At 46.4% G+C, this 16,451-nt stretch overlaps 1 protein-coding gene across 5 annotated transcripts; it reads left to right on the top strand.

The window, feature by feature from the left end:
• Positions 1–418: 418 nt before the first annotated feature.
• GBA1 (glucosylceramidase beta 1) lies at positions 419–15,817 on the top strand. 5 transcript variants are annotated; one of them, XM_063105258.1, is made up of 13 exons: positions 419–472; positions 10,359–10,508; positions 10,899–10,986; positions 11,440–11,631; positions 11,770–11,916; positions 12,246–12,379; positions 12,603–12,775; positions 13,014–13,251; positions 13,564–13,788; positions 14,420–14,583; positions 14,975–15,091; positions 15,164–15,323; positions 15,743–15,817. In XM_063105258.1, the coding sequence occupies exons 2-12, from the start codon at positions 10,482–10,484 to the stop codon at positions 15,288–15,290; spliced, it is 1,632 nt and encodes a 543-aa protein (XP_062961328.1). In that variant the 5' UTR covers positions 419–472; positions 10,359–10,481; the 3' UTR covers positions 15,291–15,323; positions 15,743–15,817. The 5 variants fall into 5 exon arrangements, with proteins under 5 accessions (XP_062961328.1, XP_062961324.1, XP_062961323.1 ...); XM_063105254.1 differs by having other exon boundaries at positions 439–472; positions 10,435–10,508; positions 15,185–15,323; XM_063105253.1 differs by having other exon boundaries at positions 439–472; positions 10,435–10,508.
• The last annotated feature ends 634 nt before the right edge of the window (positions 15,818–16,451 follow it).

The following is a 16,451-nucleotide window of genomic DNA, read 5'->3' as shown; positions in this document are numbered from 1 at the left end:
CAAGGACAACTGCACCTGCTCTTTCCCAATCATGAAACACTTTTGCTTCACCTAATTCAGGTCTTAGCTCCACTCTTACCTTCTCAGTGAGCATCCCTCCCCCATCCCAGTCGTTCTATCACGTCGTCATGTTTTGAGCACTTATCACTATCTAATATTGTGTTGTTTATGTTTGTGTCATCCCATAGAATATAAACTTCCAAGAGCAGAGGCTTGCTCATTGCACAGGGTCTAACACATAGTAGGTCGTCAACACACACTCGTTAAATTACTAAAGTGGCAGAGTGGTGCCTTGTAAACAGCTTCAGGACCCTATGACTGTGGAGGCAACGTGGCGCTCCCCAGGGACGGGCAGAGGAGGGAGGGGCACTACCCAGAGGCGGCGTGAGGTTGCAAGTCCTCTTGAATAATTTACCATCATAACAACCCAGCCTCAGGAAGGGTTGCGGCGCGGCCGGGATGACAAAATTAGGTAGGAGACGGTGGGCACTGGGGTTCCCACTGGGGCAGCTTCTGGGGCACCCTAAAGAGGAAGCTCAAGAATTCTGTTCAGCAACTGTGGGTTGGATTCGCGGGAATCTAACCCCCCTCCCTCCACCCATTATGAGTGTGCGGGCCTGTAAGCGCCGAAGCGCATGCGTGGTTCTCACCTCCCGCACTCTGCCCTCAGCGTAGACCCCTAATACGTGTGCGCCCCACTTGGGTTACGGCTGGTCAGCGAGATTGTCTGTCCCCAGCAAGACCAATAAGGTGTGCAGAGGGGACTTGAGTCCCGCCTCCGGACGAGCAGCGATCTCCCTTCCTGAGCGAGACCCCTCCCCGCTGCGCCCGCCCTGGGCCTCTTGTCCTGCGGCTGCGCGTCCCGAAGCTGCGGCGTTGTTCGGGCGCGGATTCAGCTGGGCGCGCTCCTGCCGCCCCGCCCACTCGCCTTTTCAGACTGCAGTGGGATTTCCTTTAGCCTCCGGTTGGTGCTGCTGTTTCGCTTCGCGGACGGTAGGCGTAATGGATGCTGCACCCTTTGGATCTTAACTCCCCTCCATGAGTTTGCACTTAACCTCTTCATCATCATTGTTATTAATTGTAGGGATGGTCGCATTTTAATAATGAAGAAGTGATCAAATCAAGTGCTTCTTCTGCCCGCTTGCTTTTGAGGGGTGGAGTGGGAAGAAGGTTTACATATGCATTCTTCAGTCGTCCAACAAACGTTCACTGAGCGCTGGACGAGCGCCAGGCGCTGTGCTAGCACTGGGGATACCGTGGGGAGCCAAGACAGACTGGTCCCTACGCTACTCGGCTTATGTACAGATCAGCAGGCAAACGAACTAGCAGTGTTCTGTGAGCTGGGCGCTATGACTGACATTAAGCCATTTGTACAGTTAATTACAACTGTGATAAGAGCGACGAAGGCGACGTGAGGCTATGAGATTTTGTTACGGGAGGAGGGTGTGTGCACGCGCGCGCGCTCGTGTGTAGAGGGGGGGATTTCTTGGAGAAAGTGACATCTGAGCTAAGTTGTGAAAAAATAGGTATTAACTAGGCTAAGGGAGGGGAAGAGTGACGTATGCTGAAGGAGGAGCCTTTGCTGGGACTTTGAGGCAGAAAGGATGAAGAACCGGGGACAATCTATGGCAGGCTGTAGTTGAGTGCCAGTCTCCCTCTGCACTTAACCCCCTACAGTCTGATTTCTACATAGCAGGCAAAGTGACCTTTTAAAAATATAAATCTAATTTTGTCACTTCCCCGCACCAAACTCTCCAGTGAATTTCCATCTTCGAACAAAATTCAGACTCCTTACTGTGGCCACCAAAGGCCCTCCAGAATCTGGTCTCCAACCTTCTCCTCTAAACTCACTTTTTACAACTACCCATCTCAACTTGCTGCACTCCAGCACTCTCTACCTCTTCACTTTATTTTTCTTCATAGCTATCACCAACTGAAATTATCTGTTTTTTTGTCTACCACCTCCACTAGAACATACACACCATGTGGCCAGGGACTTCATCTTCTTATTCCTTGCCATAGTCCCAGGATCTAGAACAGTGACTGGCACATAATAGCTACCCAAGTAATATTTGTTGAATGTGCAAATTGGTTAGTGCATACCAAAGGTGCCTAACCCAGTCACGTGTGTCAAGAAAATGGTACTCATGGCAGTGATATTAAGATTGAGGCCTTAATAATGAAGAATAGTTATTCATTTTTGCCAAGATGGTGGGGAAGAAGAAAGTGTTCAGGACAGAGGGGACAGCAGAGGCAAGATGGAATGTGGCCTATTGGAGGAGGTGATTGGAGCATATGGTGCCAGTGGAGAGGTAAGAAATGAGGGTGGAACAAAGATGTCAGGTCCCATAAACCCTCTTAAGTGCAGGGTGGAGTGAAGCATGTTAGAAGGGAGAGTGGTGGCTTCAGAATTTGTATTTTAGATAGATCATCCAGTTCTTGGAAAATGGTTTGGAGGAGAAAAGTGGAGGTTAGGAGACTAAGAGAAATGTTTCAGTAGTCTAGGAGAGAAATAATTGGGAGAAGTGTATGGAGAGAGGACAGAGTCAAGGACAAATCCGAGGTTCTGGGAGGAAGGGGTTCTATTCATGTGAGATGTCCAGAGGGGAGGCCTGGAGGGCAGGTTCATGTATACAGAGTCATTCCAGGTGAAAGGCTGGGATTAGAGGTGGATTTTTAAACCAAAAGCAACTAGAAGGTAATCAAAACTATGGGGTTGTGTCTTTGGAGAGAGCATGAAGTATGAGACTAGGAGACCTATGAAAAAACCCTAAGGAACACCCACAGAAAGAAAGAGGAGGTAAAGCCTGAAAAGGAGAAAGAGCAGCTGGAGAAGTGGGAAGAAATCCAAAGCAGCAGAGTGTGGAGTCATGAAAACAAAAGAGAGTGCTTCAAGAAGGGAGGGGTTGAGTCTCAACTGAGTTAAAAGGTCAAGTCAAGTAAGGGCTGAACATTAGCAACAGAGATTGTTGGTGACCTTGGCAAGACTAATTCTGGAGTGGAGGGGGCAGAGTGGTCCTGTGGAGTGTAGAGAGTGTGAGAGAGGACTTGTCAAATGTAGCAACTTGTTCAAGATGTTTGTCTGTAAATATTAATTATCACATGCATTGTTTCATTCAATCTCAAACAACCCTGGGGGCAAGAGTCTTGGAGATGAGGAAACTGAAGCTCTGAGAAGTTAGGTAACTTCCCAACATTTCATATCTAGTTGAGTAAAGGAGCAAGGATTTAAAACCTACGTATAGTCACTCCAGTGTTCAAGCTAAGACATCCTTCCATATTGCCTCTCTTTAAGAGGACAAGAGAGAAATGGTCAACATTTTTCTTGACCAGGGGGAGCAAGAGTGGAGGTAGAGGCTTTGGAAAGAACACTCCTTTGACTATACCTGGAGGGAAGAAAGAAAGGCTAAATAGCAATTAAGGGTAATAGTTCCCGCCATCCATATGGAACCTTACAATTCACAAAACACCTTCACAGACATTATTACCTTCTATGAACCTCTTAACAGCCCTGCCTAGGAGACTCAGAGCCATGAGAGTGAGAACAGGCTCACATGTATGCAGTATCTGAATCCATATTTCCTGTATCCTCAATCAAATTCCTTCCATTAGGTCTCAGTTTGATTCTAATAATTGTATTCAGAGTTAGCCTCATTCTTCCTGAAGCTCACCACTCCTTTGCTTTGATCACGCCAGCTGTCTCTGAAGCACTGATGAGAAGGACCTTGACTAGTGGGGTATGATTGGTAACTTAACTCATTCATTCATCCAACAAACATTGAGCACCTATTCTGTGCTTGCCTCAGAGTAAAGAGCTTTGAGGTTTCAATGAAATAAGAACTACAAAATTTGCTTTGCCACTGTTTACAACCTTTAAGGAAAACTGAAGATATTCCTGAAACATGTGGGAGGCTGTAGGACCTGATGACTCAGAGCGGCTTGAACTTTACAGTGGGACACTTACTTAACTTCTTTAAGTCTCAATTTTCTCATCTCTACTTGTCAGGCTAATGCATGTAGTAAGCACTCGTGAAAGACTGGCTATTATCTTGAGAAAAATTAGAAGACAGGGACCGCACTTTGAGAATCACCACTCTAAAAAATAGGAAAATAAAATTAGAAGACAGCATATGAGGTACAAGTACCTTCCATTTACACTGAGCTGTACAGTGAATACTATGGTCATTTTTTAAAAGTTGGTTTAATAAGATGAATCCAAGGATAAAGCTGCACTGTAGTGGGTAAGAGGTATAAGTGGTGTCACCCAACAGTGAGGTCATTTTTGGTGTCAGAAATCAGGAAGAGTGGGTATATCCTTATATCAGAAACCAGAAGTGAAAGGACAGGGCTAGCTTGGCTGGTAAAGTTTATTCATTCATTTGGCAAGTATTTTTTGAGTACCTACTCTCTGCTGTGTGCATAGAACGAGAAAGCTTCTCTCTTGAACTTAACCATGGAGGTAACAGTGGGACTGGAAGGGGGCACCCTCCATGGGAAGTTGGTCTGGGGCCTAAAGAGCAAGGAGCCTGTGACATGGTACCTGTCAGTGTGTAGGGCGGGAGTTTGCTTATCTGAGCCATGCCTACAGCCTGGTACAGGGCTGGCAGAGGTGAGATCAGAACTCCTGTGCTGGTCAGCCAAACTATTATGCTTTTCGCTTGTATTTATTTCCCAGTTGCCTTCCTTGGTGTTTAGGTAAATCGTTGTGTGGTTTTTTTTGGCAGCTGGCTGGTATGGGAATTAAACCCTGGACCTTGGTGTTATCAGTACCAGGCTCTAACCAACTGAACTAAGCAACCAGCTGACTAAGTGTTTTAAGAGGGCTGAACAAAGGGGACAAAGGAACCTGGTTGTGGCCACCTAGTACACCCCTAGTGGCCATTGCAGTGAGGACTAGGTGTTTGAGGTGAGGTGCCTAGGGCAGTGGTTCTCAGTCGCCCCCTAGGGGCATTTTGGAAATTTGTGGGAGCATTGAAATTTGTGGGAGTTGAGACGATGACTAGGAGGCACTTTTGATTTAGTGGATGGGATGGAGGCCAGGAAAGGTATACATTCTATAATGTGTAGGACATTCCTGCACAGGGAATATCTGTCCTTCATTTCACTTGTCTTTGGAATGTTTTGCTCAACCACATGTACAAATATATAGTCAAATACAAATCAGCAGGACTTTATAATATTGCAGAAAAGTTTTACAAGAATTTTTTTAGAAAGAGCCCAATCAGTACAACCCCCACTCCCCACTGCTAAATTTGACTGGCTAAAAAAAAAAAAAAAAAGGAAAGAAAGAAAGAAAGAAAAAAAAAACCAATCATTTAGGAGATCATTATGGAGAAGAAAGCTTAAATAAAATTATGTTGTCTTGGAATTATTGCATTCTGTCTAGTCAGTGCATTAAGGCATTTCCAACTATGGAATATATTTAGTTGAAAAGAGTTTCAGTGCAGTAGTGTAGTTCCTGCAAAAGCAATGAACCTATTGCAAATATTTAATAAAAAAATTTTATTAGTTTAATTGAGGTGTAACATACATAAGTTTTTCCTTTTACATGTACAACTCAATGATTTTTAATAAATGTACTGAGTTGTTCAACAGTTCATCTCCATTCCCACACCAGCACCAGGCAACCATTATATTTTCTGGCTCTGTAGATTTGCATATTCTAGAATTTCATATAAATGTAATCTTAGGATATGTGGTCTTTTGTTGTCTGGCTTCTTGCACTTAGCATAATGTTTTTTGTTTGTTTTTTTGGCAGCTGGCCAGTACAAGGATCTGAACCCATGTCCTTGGTGTTATAAGGCTGTGCTCTAATCAACTGAGCTAACCTGCCAGCCCTAGGATAGCATGATATTTTTGAGGTTCATTCATGCTGTATTATGTGTCAATTTTTTGTTGCTTTTTATTGCTGAATAGTATTCCATTATAAGGAAATACCACAATGTGTTTTTCATTCACCAGTTGGTGGACATTTAGGTTGTTCCCACGTTCTGGCTATTATGAATAATGCTGCTATAAACATTCACGGCATTAGCTCAGCTGGTTAGAGCTCAGTGTTATAACACCAAGGTCAAGGGTTCAGATCCCTGTACCCGCCAGCTATCAAAAAAAAAAATTCATGTACAAGTCTTTGTGTGGACATATATTTTCATTTCTCTTATTTTTATTTTTATTTTTTTTTAAAAGATGACTGGTAAGGGATCTTAACCCTTGACTTGGTGCTGTCAGCACCATGCTCTCCTAAGTGAGCTAACCAGCCGTCCCTATATAGGGATCTGAACCCGTGGCCTTGGTGTTATCAGCACCACACTCTCCCAGATGAGCCACAGGCTGGCCCTTCATTTCTCTTAAACAGATACCTAGAAGTGGAATTGTTGGGTCTTATTGTAACTCTATGTTTAACATTTTCAAGAGCTGCCAAACTATTTTCCAAAGTAGCCACACCATTCATTTTTTACACTCCCACCAGTAACATATTATTGCTGTACAGGGCGAGACCCCCAAAGAGGGAGGGCCTTGAGCCCCTCAGCAAGAGGGTTCTTGGCTTTGCGTGAGAAAAATTCAAGAGGAAGCTGAATAGTGAAAGTAAAGTTTAGTGAAAGAAAGCTACTTCACAGACAAAGCAGCAGTCTCCTCTCTGAAATGAAAATGAGAGACCTCTTTGTTCTTTGGGTGAGGGATTTTATAATTCTTTCTACAGGTTGCTCAACTATATGGAAAAACACTATTTCTATCCTACAGTTTATCATTTATGTCCATCTATTGTACAGTGAAACCTCATGTTCTTCATGCCTATGGATGATTAATACGCCCCTTTTAGTAAGTCTTCATCCTTTGAGGAAGGAGGTCAGATCCCCTGATCCTTGTCCGACTGGTTGTTTTTTTTTAAGTTAATGATTACATGAGAGGTTTCAAGTCACCCCTCAAGAAAAGGGCATTACTCATGCGTGTTATCTATAAGCCTCTTCTATCCTCCTATCTGAATATGAGAGTCTACTTTCTCCATATCCCTGGCAACTGTTGTCTGGTTTTTTTATTATAGCCATCCTAGTCATGTGAAGTGGTATCTCATAGTGGTTTCTTTTTTTTTTTTTTTCTTAAAAGATGACCGGTAAGGGGATCTTAACCCTTGACTTGGTGTTGTCAGCACCACGCTCTCCCAAGTGAGCCACAGGCCACCCCTATATAGGGATCTGAACCAGCGGCCTTGGCGTTATCAGCACCGCACTCTCCCAAGGGAGCCATGGGCCGGCCCTTCATAGTGGTTTCTATTTGTATTTCCCTAATGATTGATGTTGCTGAGCATTTTTTCTTAGGTTTATTGGCCATTTATATATATTTTTGGAGAAATGTCTATTCAAATCCTTTGTCCATTTAAAAAAGTGGGCTATCTTTTCATTATTGATTTGTAAGAGTTCTTTATATGTTTTGGTCACTATACTCTTATCAAAAATATGATTTGCAAATATTTTCTCCCATCTTTTGGGTTATCTTTTCACTTTCTTTATGGTGTCCTTTGAAGCACAAACATTTTTCATTTTGGTTAAATCTAGTTTATCTTTTTTTCTTCTGTTACTTGTGTTTTGGAAACATGTATAAGAAACTATTGCCTAATCCAAGGTCACAAAGATTTACTCCTAGGCTTTCTTCCAGGAGTTCTAGTTTTAGCTTTTACATTTAGATCTGTGATCCACTTTGCTTTATTTGAGGGGGCGTGGTGGTGGCTGGTGGTACATGGTTCAAACCCTGGACTTTGGTGTTATCAGCACCACACTCTAACCAAGTGAGCTAACCAGCCAGCCCTATTTTGCTTTAATTTTTGAGTATGGCGTGAGGTAATCAATAAATGTGTGATGTGCGTCATAGGATTCTGGATATGGATCCAGGCTCTGCCACTGAGTAGCCAAGGGACTTTGGGCAATTTAATGACCTTTCAGAGTCTTAGGTTCCTCATCTCTAAAATGAGGAGAATAGTATTATCTGTCTTGTGAGAGTGCAATGAGATGATGTAAATAAAGTAGCATAGAGTAGGCATTCCATAAACATTAGTCCTTATTATAATTAATACGGGAGGCCATTGTTTCGGACTGAGCTCCTGCACTAGGCTCCAACAGACCAGACCAAATCAAAATGGAGTCACTTATGCTAAGTGCCACATAATTAAACTGAAAACTTAAAGGAAGCAGATAGATCCTAAAATAGACCAGTTTTTCCTGAAAAGAGGAGATTCCAGCCTACCTGAGTCAGCGTAATTAGAAATTCCCCTCACTATAACTCTTACAAAAAAGTAACTGAAGTAACCTGATGTTAACCAATTTGTTTTTTGCTATTATCTGTTTCCTTGTCCCCACCTTACAAAACTCACTATTCTGCTATTGTCTAGTGGGAACTCTCATTCTATTTTGTAGAATGAAGGCTGCCTCCATTTATAAATTGCAAATGAAGTCAATTAGACCTATAAATTTGTTGTAATTTTGTCTTTTGATACTAACTTTACTTAGAAAATAAAATAGAAGAGTCTCAGGGACAAAACGCATTTTAAGAGAAATTTGAAAGATGAGGGGTATCCACCCTGGAAAAAATTTTACAAACTGAAGAATAAAAAGAAGAGACTCCCAAACTTACAAACTCTGTCTGCAAAGGGAAACAAGGAGGTGAGGGAGACTCTAAACCCAACAGAGCAGGCAGAGGCAACAGTAGAATGTGCTCAATAAATATTTATGGGATGAATGAACTAGAGGGAAGTAAGGTACTAGATATCACCTGCCCTCCCCAAGAACAAGTCCTGTGCAACATTTCCTGGAAAAACAGGAAGTCTAGATGGGGTGGATACTGATGTAGTGATGCAAGTAGTTCAATTCAACAATGTGGCACCCACCTGTGTGCCAGGCTGTCTACAAGGAATATGAGGCTGCCTAGAATGAGTAAGACATTCCTTCAAGAAACTCCAAGTTCCCTCCATAAACACAGGCCTAACTTGTAATATGTGGTGCTAAGCAGTGTATTAGACATACATTATTGCACTTAAATCTTACAATAATTTTATGAAGTAGGAGTTATCACTCCCCTTTTACAGATGAGAAACAGAGGCTAGAGTGATTAAGTAATTTATTGAAGGTCAAAGAGCCAGTAAATGGAGCCCTGCTCATCTCACTGAGACTATACTTAAGTACTGTGGGAACCTAGAAGAAGAAATGATCAATTTTGCTTGGGTGTGTCTGGAAAGATTTTACTGAGATAATTTAAAGGCAAAAAAAAAAAAAAAAAAACAGACAAGTAGTTCCCCTGCACCTACTAAGGCCAAGGCACTGTGCGGATCTCACAGACTCCAGGAACAGCCCTGTGATGTGTGGTGTTGCCTCCATTTTACAGGTCAGGAAATAGGCTCAGAGAGCTGGAGTTCATCAGGTCATGACTGTGTGTGTCATTCCTAATAAATCTCATTTGATATGGTTCATGAAGTAACATCACGGACAACCCCCTGCTTGCATCCACTGAGAATGTAACTTCATACAACACTTTCTAGTTTCTGAACTACTGTACAAACCTCCCAGTCCTGTGAGAAAGTAAGAACGGTTATTACAACCAGCATCTGAAGAAACGGAAGGCCACAAGCAGAGCCGTGCTGACCACTCCTTCCCTTCAGTCGTGCCATCCCAATGCCCAGGTCCCATCCCCCGAGCCCCACACTCCACTGGTTGATAACCCCCTATCTTCTCCTGGATAACTAACTGCCCACCCACAAAGGGTCCCTCCTGTCTCAGAGAGCTCTCCATGCATACCTGTTACTGTTTCTGTCTTTATCGCTAAATATCTGTGTAAGCGTCTGACTTCTGTGCCTCACGGGCCTACACAGGGCAAAGATTGTGTTTAATTTTTTCCCCCCTGCTTTTATTTGTTTATTTTTTTGGCAGCTGGTCTGTACTGGGATCCAAACCCTAGACCTTGGTGTTATCAGCACCACACTCTCCCAAGTGAGCTAACCGGCCAACCCAAGACTGTTTTAAACATCTCTATGGCCTCAGTATTTTGCACAGTGGAACTCTTTATTAATACTTTTATTAGTATCACTTTTAAGTTTTTCTCAAGAAAGAAATGTGCCTGCCATGGTCCCCATTCTCTGGGGTTTGAGAGCCTCTACCCAATTCTCCACCCAAATCTTTGTTCTGGGTTCTTCCTAAAGTTGTCACCCACACGTGACTTCCAGAGTTTCATATGGTATGTAATTGCCAACAGCCAGGAGGAAGCCAATCACCCTTTACAGATATGGCTGCAATAGCCTCACTTCCTGTATCATGTGACTCTGCCATAGGCATCACATGACCCATCTACTTAATGATGCCGGAATTAACCCGCAGGGCTAGCCCAGTGCCTATAGCTACAGCAGGTACCTGCATCCTTGTTTTTACTTGGTGGATTCTCTATTCCTCCGAGACTCTGGAACCCCTGCAGTCTTCTCCTTAACTGGTAATCCTGAGGTGATGGAGTTTTCAAGTCCTTCCAGAGAGGTAAGTGGGCCAGGGGTCCCAATCAGCCTTGTCACTCGGCTTCTGGAATCCGGGCCATCCAGGCTCTGGAATTCAATGAATGACAGACTCTCTTTGAAGAGCCATGCCATCATGGCTCTTTGAGCAGGGCAAAGGTGGAGGGAGGGATGGGTTGAGGTTGAAATGGGTGAGAAGAGGGGTGAGGAGAGTGCTGGTTGGGGTGGGCAGAGAGCTGTCACCAGCAGAGGGTTTGCAGGGAGGGCTGCACCCAGGTGCCTGTGGGCCGTGTCCCATTCCTAATAAAGGTGGGAGACTAGGCTGTGGGCACCCATAGGCATCCAAGCCTGCCCAGGAGAGTAGTCGAGGGTGGAGAGGGGCTTGCTGTCTAGACACTCTTCATTCTGTCCTCAGGAGCGTCCCAAGCACCTGGGCAGGGTAGGCGCTACTGCTGCCAGCCTCACAGGATTGCTTCTACTTCAGGCAGTGTCATGGGCATCAGGTGAGTGAGTGAAGGCAGTGGGAGGTAGCACTTGGCTCCCTCCTGCCTTATGGTCTTTTGGTAGCCCTTTAGTATACTAGTGGTAGACTTTAGTAGGTGCTTGATAAACCTTTGAGTGATTTGAGACCAAACTTGGGGTGAGGGTACAGCGAGAGAGCTATTTTTTAAATTTTCTATCTTTATTTTTTTAAAAGATGACCGATAAGGGGATCTTAACCCTTGACTTGGTGTTGTCAGCCCCACGCTCTCCCAAGTGAGCTAACCGGCCATTCCCATATAGGGATCCGAACCCGAGGCCTTGGTGTTATCAGCACCGCACTCTCCCAAGTGAGCCATGGGCTGGCCCTGCAAGAGAGCTTTTGAAACCGGCATTCAGTCTCTCCTAAGTCATGTATCTGTTCTCCTAGTCCTCCTCCTTCAGCCCTTGCCTCTGCCTATGCTCCCTCCCTCCAGGTGCCCGCCCCTGCATCCCTAAGAGCTTTGGCTACAGCTCGGTGGTCTGTGTCTGCAATGCCACCTACTGTGACTCTCTTGACCCCCTGACCTCTCCTGTCCCTGGCACCTTCAGCCGCTATGAGAGTACACGCAGTGGGCGTCGGATGGAGCTGAGCATGGGGACCATGCAGGCCAATCGCACAGGCACAGGTAACCACTACACCCCTCACCCCCAAACCAGGCTGGGTCCTTCTGGAGCTAAATCATGCCTGTGATCATTGTGCCTGTGATCTCAGGGAGTTTCTCCCCTGTGCACCAACACCTTTTATTCCCTATGGGTGTCCTTAGGACTGCTACTGACCCTGCAGCCAGAACAGAAGTTCCAGAAAATGAAGGGATTTGGAGGGGCCATGACAGATGCTGCTGCTCTCAACATCCTTGCTCTGTCACCCCCTGCCCAGAATTTGCTACTCAAATCATACTTCTCTGAAGAAGGTGAGGAGGGGGACAAGGTGACAGTGCAATTGACACCTTCCTTTGACCTTTTCTTAGACCCTGACTTCCACCCACCCCTGACATTTGGTTCCTCTCTTAATGTCCAGTGAAATGAGATTGCCCTACCAGTCTTCTGCTAGGTGCTTGGGGACTGTCAGGCTCAAAGGGCCTGTGCTTCACCCAGGTGCTGGCCTCCACAGGCCCAACCCAGGAGCCCAAGTTCCCTTTGGCATTGACTCAGACATTATTAAGGACTACCAAGTGATGAGCCAAGTCTCAGTTTCCCCTGTTGACCCAGACTCCCATATCTTGGTCATCCTTTTCTGCAGGAATAGAATATAACATCCTCCGGGTACCCATGGCCAGCTGTGACTTCTCCATCCGTGTCTACACCTATGATGACATCCCTGATGACTTCCAGTTGCACAACTTCAGCCTTCCAGAGGAAGACATCAAGCTCAAAGTGGGCATTCTGGCTGCCTCAGGCCCTGATGGCATTGATGTCTGTGGGTTGAGAAGCTTCAGCCTAGGGAATTCTGCAAAGAGACACAGAACCTGTCCCTTGCTTTCTGTTTTGTCCTGCGGTGGGAGGGTAGGGGTTGATGGCCAGACCTGACGCACTGGTTGGGCTAGTCTGTCTGTGTTCCAACTGTGGGTGTCTCTCTCCTCACTACCTTTGTCTCTAGATACCCCTGATTCACCAAGCCCTGGAATTGGCCAAGCGCCCTGTTTCACTCCTTGCCAGTCCCTGGACATCACCCACTTGGCTCAAGACCAATGGGGCAGTGAATGGGAAGGGGTCACTCAAGGGTCAGCCGGGGAATATCTACCACCAGACCTGGGCCAAATATTTTGTCAAGTAAGAGATCAGCAAGGTCATGGGGTCTGGACCAGCCTTCCCTTTGGACACCCTGGTCTATGGCCCAACCCTGGACCTGATTCCACCTCCAGATCTGCCTCTCCTCAGCTCACCTTTCTACATTCTGGGCCTTTCAGAATTGGGCTCATCAGTTTTCCCCACTCCATTGGGCCTCCTGTTCCCCAGGGTCTTGGTCCACTTTTTTGGTCATGATCCCTCATGCCCTTTCCCTTGCCAGGTTCCTGGATGCCTATGCTGAGCATAAGTTGCAGTTCTGGGCAGTGACGGCCGAGAATGAGCCTTCTGCAGGACTGATTAGTGGGTACCCCTTCCAGTGCCTGGGCTTCACCCCTGAACACCAGCGAGATTTCATTGCCCGTGACCTGGGTCCTACCCTCGCCAACAGTACTCACCGCAATGTCCGTCTGCTCATGCTGGATGACCAACGTTTGCTGCTGCCCCACTGGGCACAGGTGGTAAGGCCCAGGACCTCCACGAGTGCTCCAGTGACCCCTAATCCAGCATCCAAATGACCACCTTCCAAACTTAGAGTACCTTTTCTGCCCCAACTCTTGATTCCTAAAGCACCCTAGGCTGGATCCTGGTACCCAGGCCACCATCCTCTCTGGACCTTCAGGGCCCCCTGGATCCCCATGCTTGTCTCTTTAACCTCCTCTAGTTGCATTCATACTACCGCCCATTTTTTAGGACTCCTAATTTCTCTTCCAGAACCCTCTGTGCAGGGCCCAAGGTCAGTGGCTCCCGCATCATCTCCCTTCTCTACGCAGGTGCTGTCAGACCCAGAGGCAGCTAAGTATGTTCATGGCATTGCTATACATTGGTATCTGGACTTTCTGGCTCCAGCAAAAGCTACCCTGGGGGAAACACACCGCCTGTTCCCAAACACCATGCTGTTTGCCTCAGAGGCCTGTGTGGGCTCCAAGTTCTGGGAGCAGAGTGTGCGGCTAGGCTCCTGGGATCGAGGGATGCAGTACAGCCACAGCATCATCACGGTGAGCCCCCCAGTCTCCCTTTTCAAAAATCAGACCACCTCAGACCCCTGCCTAGTCTCACCAAGGGCCAACAGAAGGCTTTCCTCTCCAACTTCCCCAGCCAGCTTGCCCTTTGTGGCAGTTCTGGGATACCATGATTCCTCTTGCCTTTCCTTCACAGATCTGCACACCCTATCACCTTTTTCTTTTTATTTATTTATTTATTTATTATTATTATTTAAAAAAAATTTTTTTTTTAAGTCTTTTTTTTTTTTTTTTTTTTGGCATTTTTCGTGACCGGTACTCAACCAGTGAGTCCACCGGCCAGTCCCGTGTAGGATCCGAACCCGCGGCGGGAGCGTTGCCGCGCCCCCAGCGCCGCACTCTCCCGAGTGCGCCACGGAGAGCGCGGCCCTATCACCTTTTTCCCAGATGCTTAGGTCTCAGGCAGTTACACCTGCTTCAGATTTCTCCACTTCCCTTGAGATGCCTCCCTCTTTGCAATCCCCCTCTCCTTAGATATTAAGGAGATAGAAAGTCCTCCTTACTGGGATAAGCTATCCACAACCCCCATTTCCCTCATGTGACCCTTAACTACATTCTCTGGGGATCCCACATTCAGCCGGTCTCTTTGCCCTTGTCCCTTCCTTAGAACCTCCTCTACCATGTGGTTGGCTGGACTGACTGGAACCTCGCCCTGAACCCCGAAGGGGGACCCAACTGGGCACGCAACTTTGTTGACAGCCCTATCATTGTAGACATCACCAAGGACATGTTTTACAAGCAGCCCATGTTTTACCACCTTGGCCACTTCAGGTGAGTGGAGGGCAGGCACTTCCATTCCACACCAGACCTATCATCTCCTGCATTGGGCTTACATCACCCTGCACCTTGAGTGAACAAGGTGTTTAGGGTGGGAACCTTGGGAGAGATACACCCATCCCCTCTTGCATCATATAGGCAGGAAGTGACTAGGTGACATCAGAGATACAGACAATCCCTGAATGTCTGAAGCTGGGGCTAGATGTGGGAAGGCAGGGCCAGTTCCCAGTGGCATGGCTCAAGGCCTAGAATTGGAACAGTGCTTTGGCAGAAATTATTGCGGGAGGCGGGTGGATGATGTGTTAGATGAAGGTTTGATGGGAGGTGCCCTGAGGACCAGAGGGGCTGGGCTGGGATCCCTGACAGTACCTGTTCCCACATCCAGCAAGTTCATTCCTGAGGGCTCCCAGAGAGTGGGGCTGGTTGCCAGTGAGAAGAACGACTTGGATACAGTGGCACTGATGCGTCCTGATGGCTCTGCAGTTGTGGTTGTGCTAAATCGGTGAGGCCAACAGCAGGGTCTGGGAGCTGGGCGGAAGACAGGGTGATGGGCCTTGGCAAATCACTCTCTCAGCTTCTCCTCCTCTATCCCCAGCTCCTCTAAGGATGTGCCTCTTACCATCAAGGATCCTGCCGTGGGCTTCCTGGAGACTATCTCGCCTGGCTACTCCATTCACACCTACCTGTGGCGTCGCCAGTGATAGAATAGATTCCCAAGCAGGCACTATGAGACTGTAAGCATAACTGACTCCATCTTTAGCCCTTACTGCTTGCTATGTCCTTTGTGTGAGCTTTGCCCATAAAAGTTATACAGTAACTAGGGGTAAGGTAGTTAGAACAATAGATAGTAACAACCTGCTGACTGTAAAGAAGAAACTTTTTTTTTCCTTGGTGGCTGGCCGATGCAGGAATCCGATAAAGAAGAAACTTATAAGAGTCAGTACTGGTGTGGCAATAAGCCGGCCTGGGCATCTGCATACATTTGGAGTTGGTTACATTAGCTTGTAACTTCCTTTTGACTTTTCCCACTGCTTTGTATGAACTGTCTATATAAACCTGAGCTCAGTCAGGAGCTGGTACAGAGAATCTCTGTGTATGCCTCTGGGTTGTCCACCCAACCTGTCATCCTTTTTTCTTTTTTTTTTTTTTTCAGCTGGCCAGTACAGGGATCCGAACCCTTGACCTTGGTGTTATATCTATCATCCTGTAAGTTGCCCTTTAATAAAATCCTTTGCTTTATTGCATAGAATTGCCTGTTTCATTTTTCAGTCTCAAGATACCTTCTCAGTTTGGTGGACATTTTGCCTTTGGTCCACCTTCAGACAGGCACCTTGAGTATTTATCTGGCTCAGCATGGGCATTAAAGGGACAGAGTGTGCTCACATGCTGTCTGTGGCTAAACAGGGCACAGCAGGACTGGTGTGAACTTAAAGTGACATAAGCCCAGGGGCAGTGGTTTGGGTGACTCACTCTCCCCTGTAGTTGGTGCCAGGGGCTGGAGGCCCCCAGAGAAAGATGAGGAAGCACCAGTGTCCCCCCACTCCCCATGCTTGTGTGAGTGTGTGCTATGTGCTGGTTGTCTGTGGAAACTGGGCCCAGGCCCAGGGTGAGCTCACTGTCTGTACAAACACAAGATGGGAGTGGGGGTTGGGAGGGGTGTTAAGGAAAGGAAGAGACTAGGAAAGCTGGACCCCAAAGTGGGGACTGTATGTATTTCATGGAGATGTAGAACTGGGCCCATGCAGAAGCAATGTCAGCATCAGGGCAGAAGCAGCTAAAGCAGCCAAGTGCCAGTGGGTAGGCTCCAGCACCCAGATGGCTCCATTGGCACAAGCTGGGAAAAATGGCAGCCCCTAAAGGAG

This window comes from Cynocephalus volans, chromosome 8 (genome assembly GCF_027409185.1).
Source record: "Cynocephalus volans isolate mCynVol1 chromosome 8, mCynVol1.pri, whole genome shotgun sequence".
NCBI lineage: Eukaryota > Metazoa > Chordata > Mammalia > Dermoptera > Cynocephalidae > Cynocephalus > Cynocephalus volans.
The sequence above is the reverse complement of the archived record's forward strand: the minus strand, read 5'-3'. Positions and strand labels throughout refer to the sequence as shown.

What these genes read in the sequence shown, in the direction of transcription:
- GBA1 (XM_063105253.1), top strand. An exon ending in ACAGCCACAGCATCATCACG is followed by an intron (nt 13,789 to 14,419) that starts GTGAGCCCCCCA and finishes TCCCTTCCTTAG; the next exon opens with AACCTCCTCTACCATGTGGT. An exon ending in GTTGTGGTTGTGCTAAATCG is followed by an intron (nt 15,092 to 15,163) that starts GTGAGGCCAACA and finishes TCACTCTCTCAG; the next exon opens with CTTCTCCTCCTCTATCCCCA.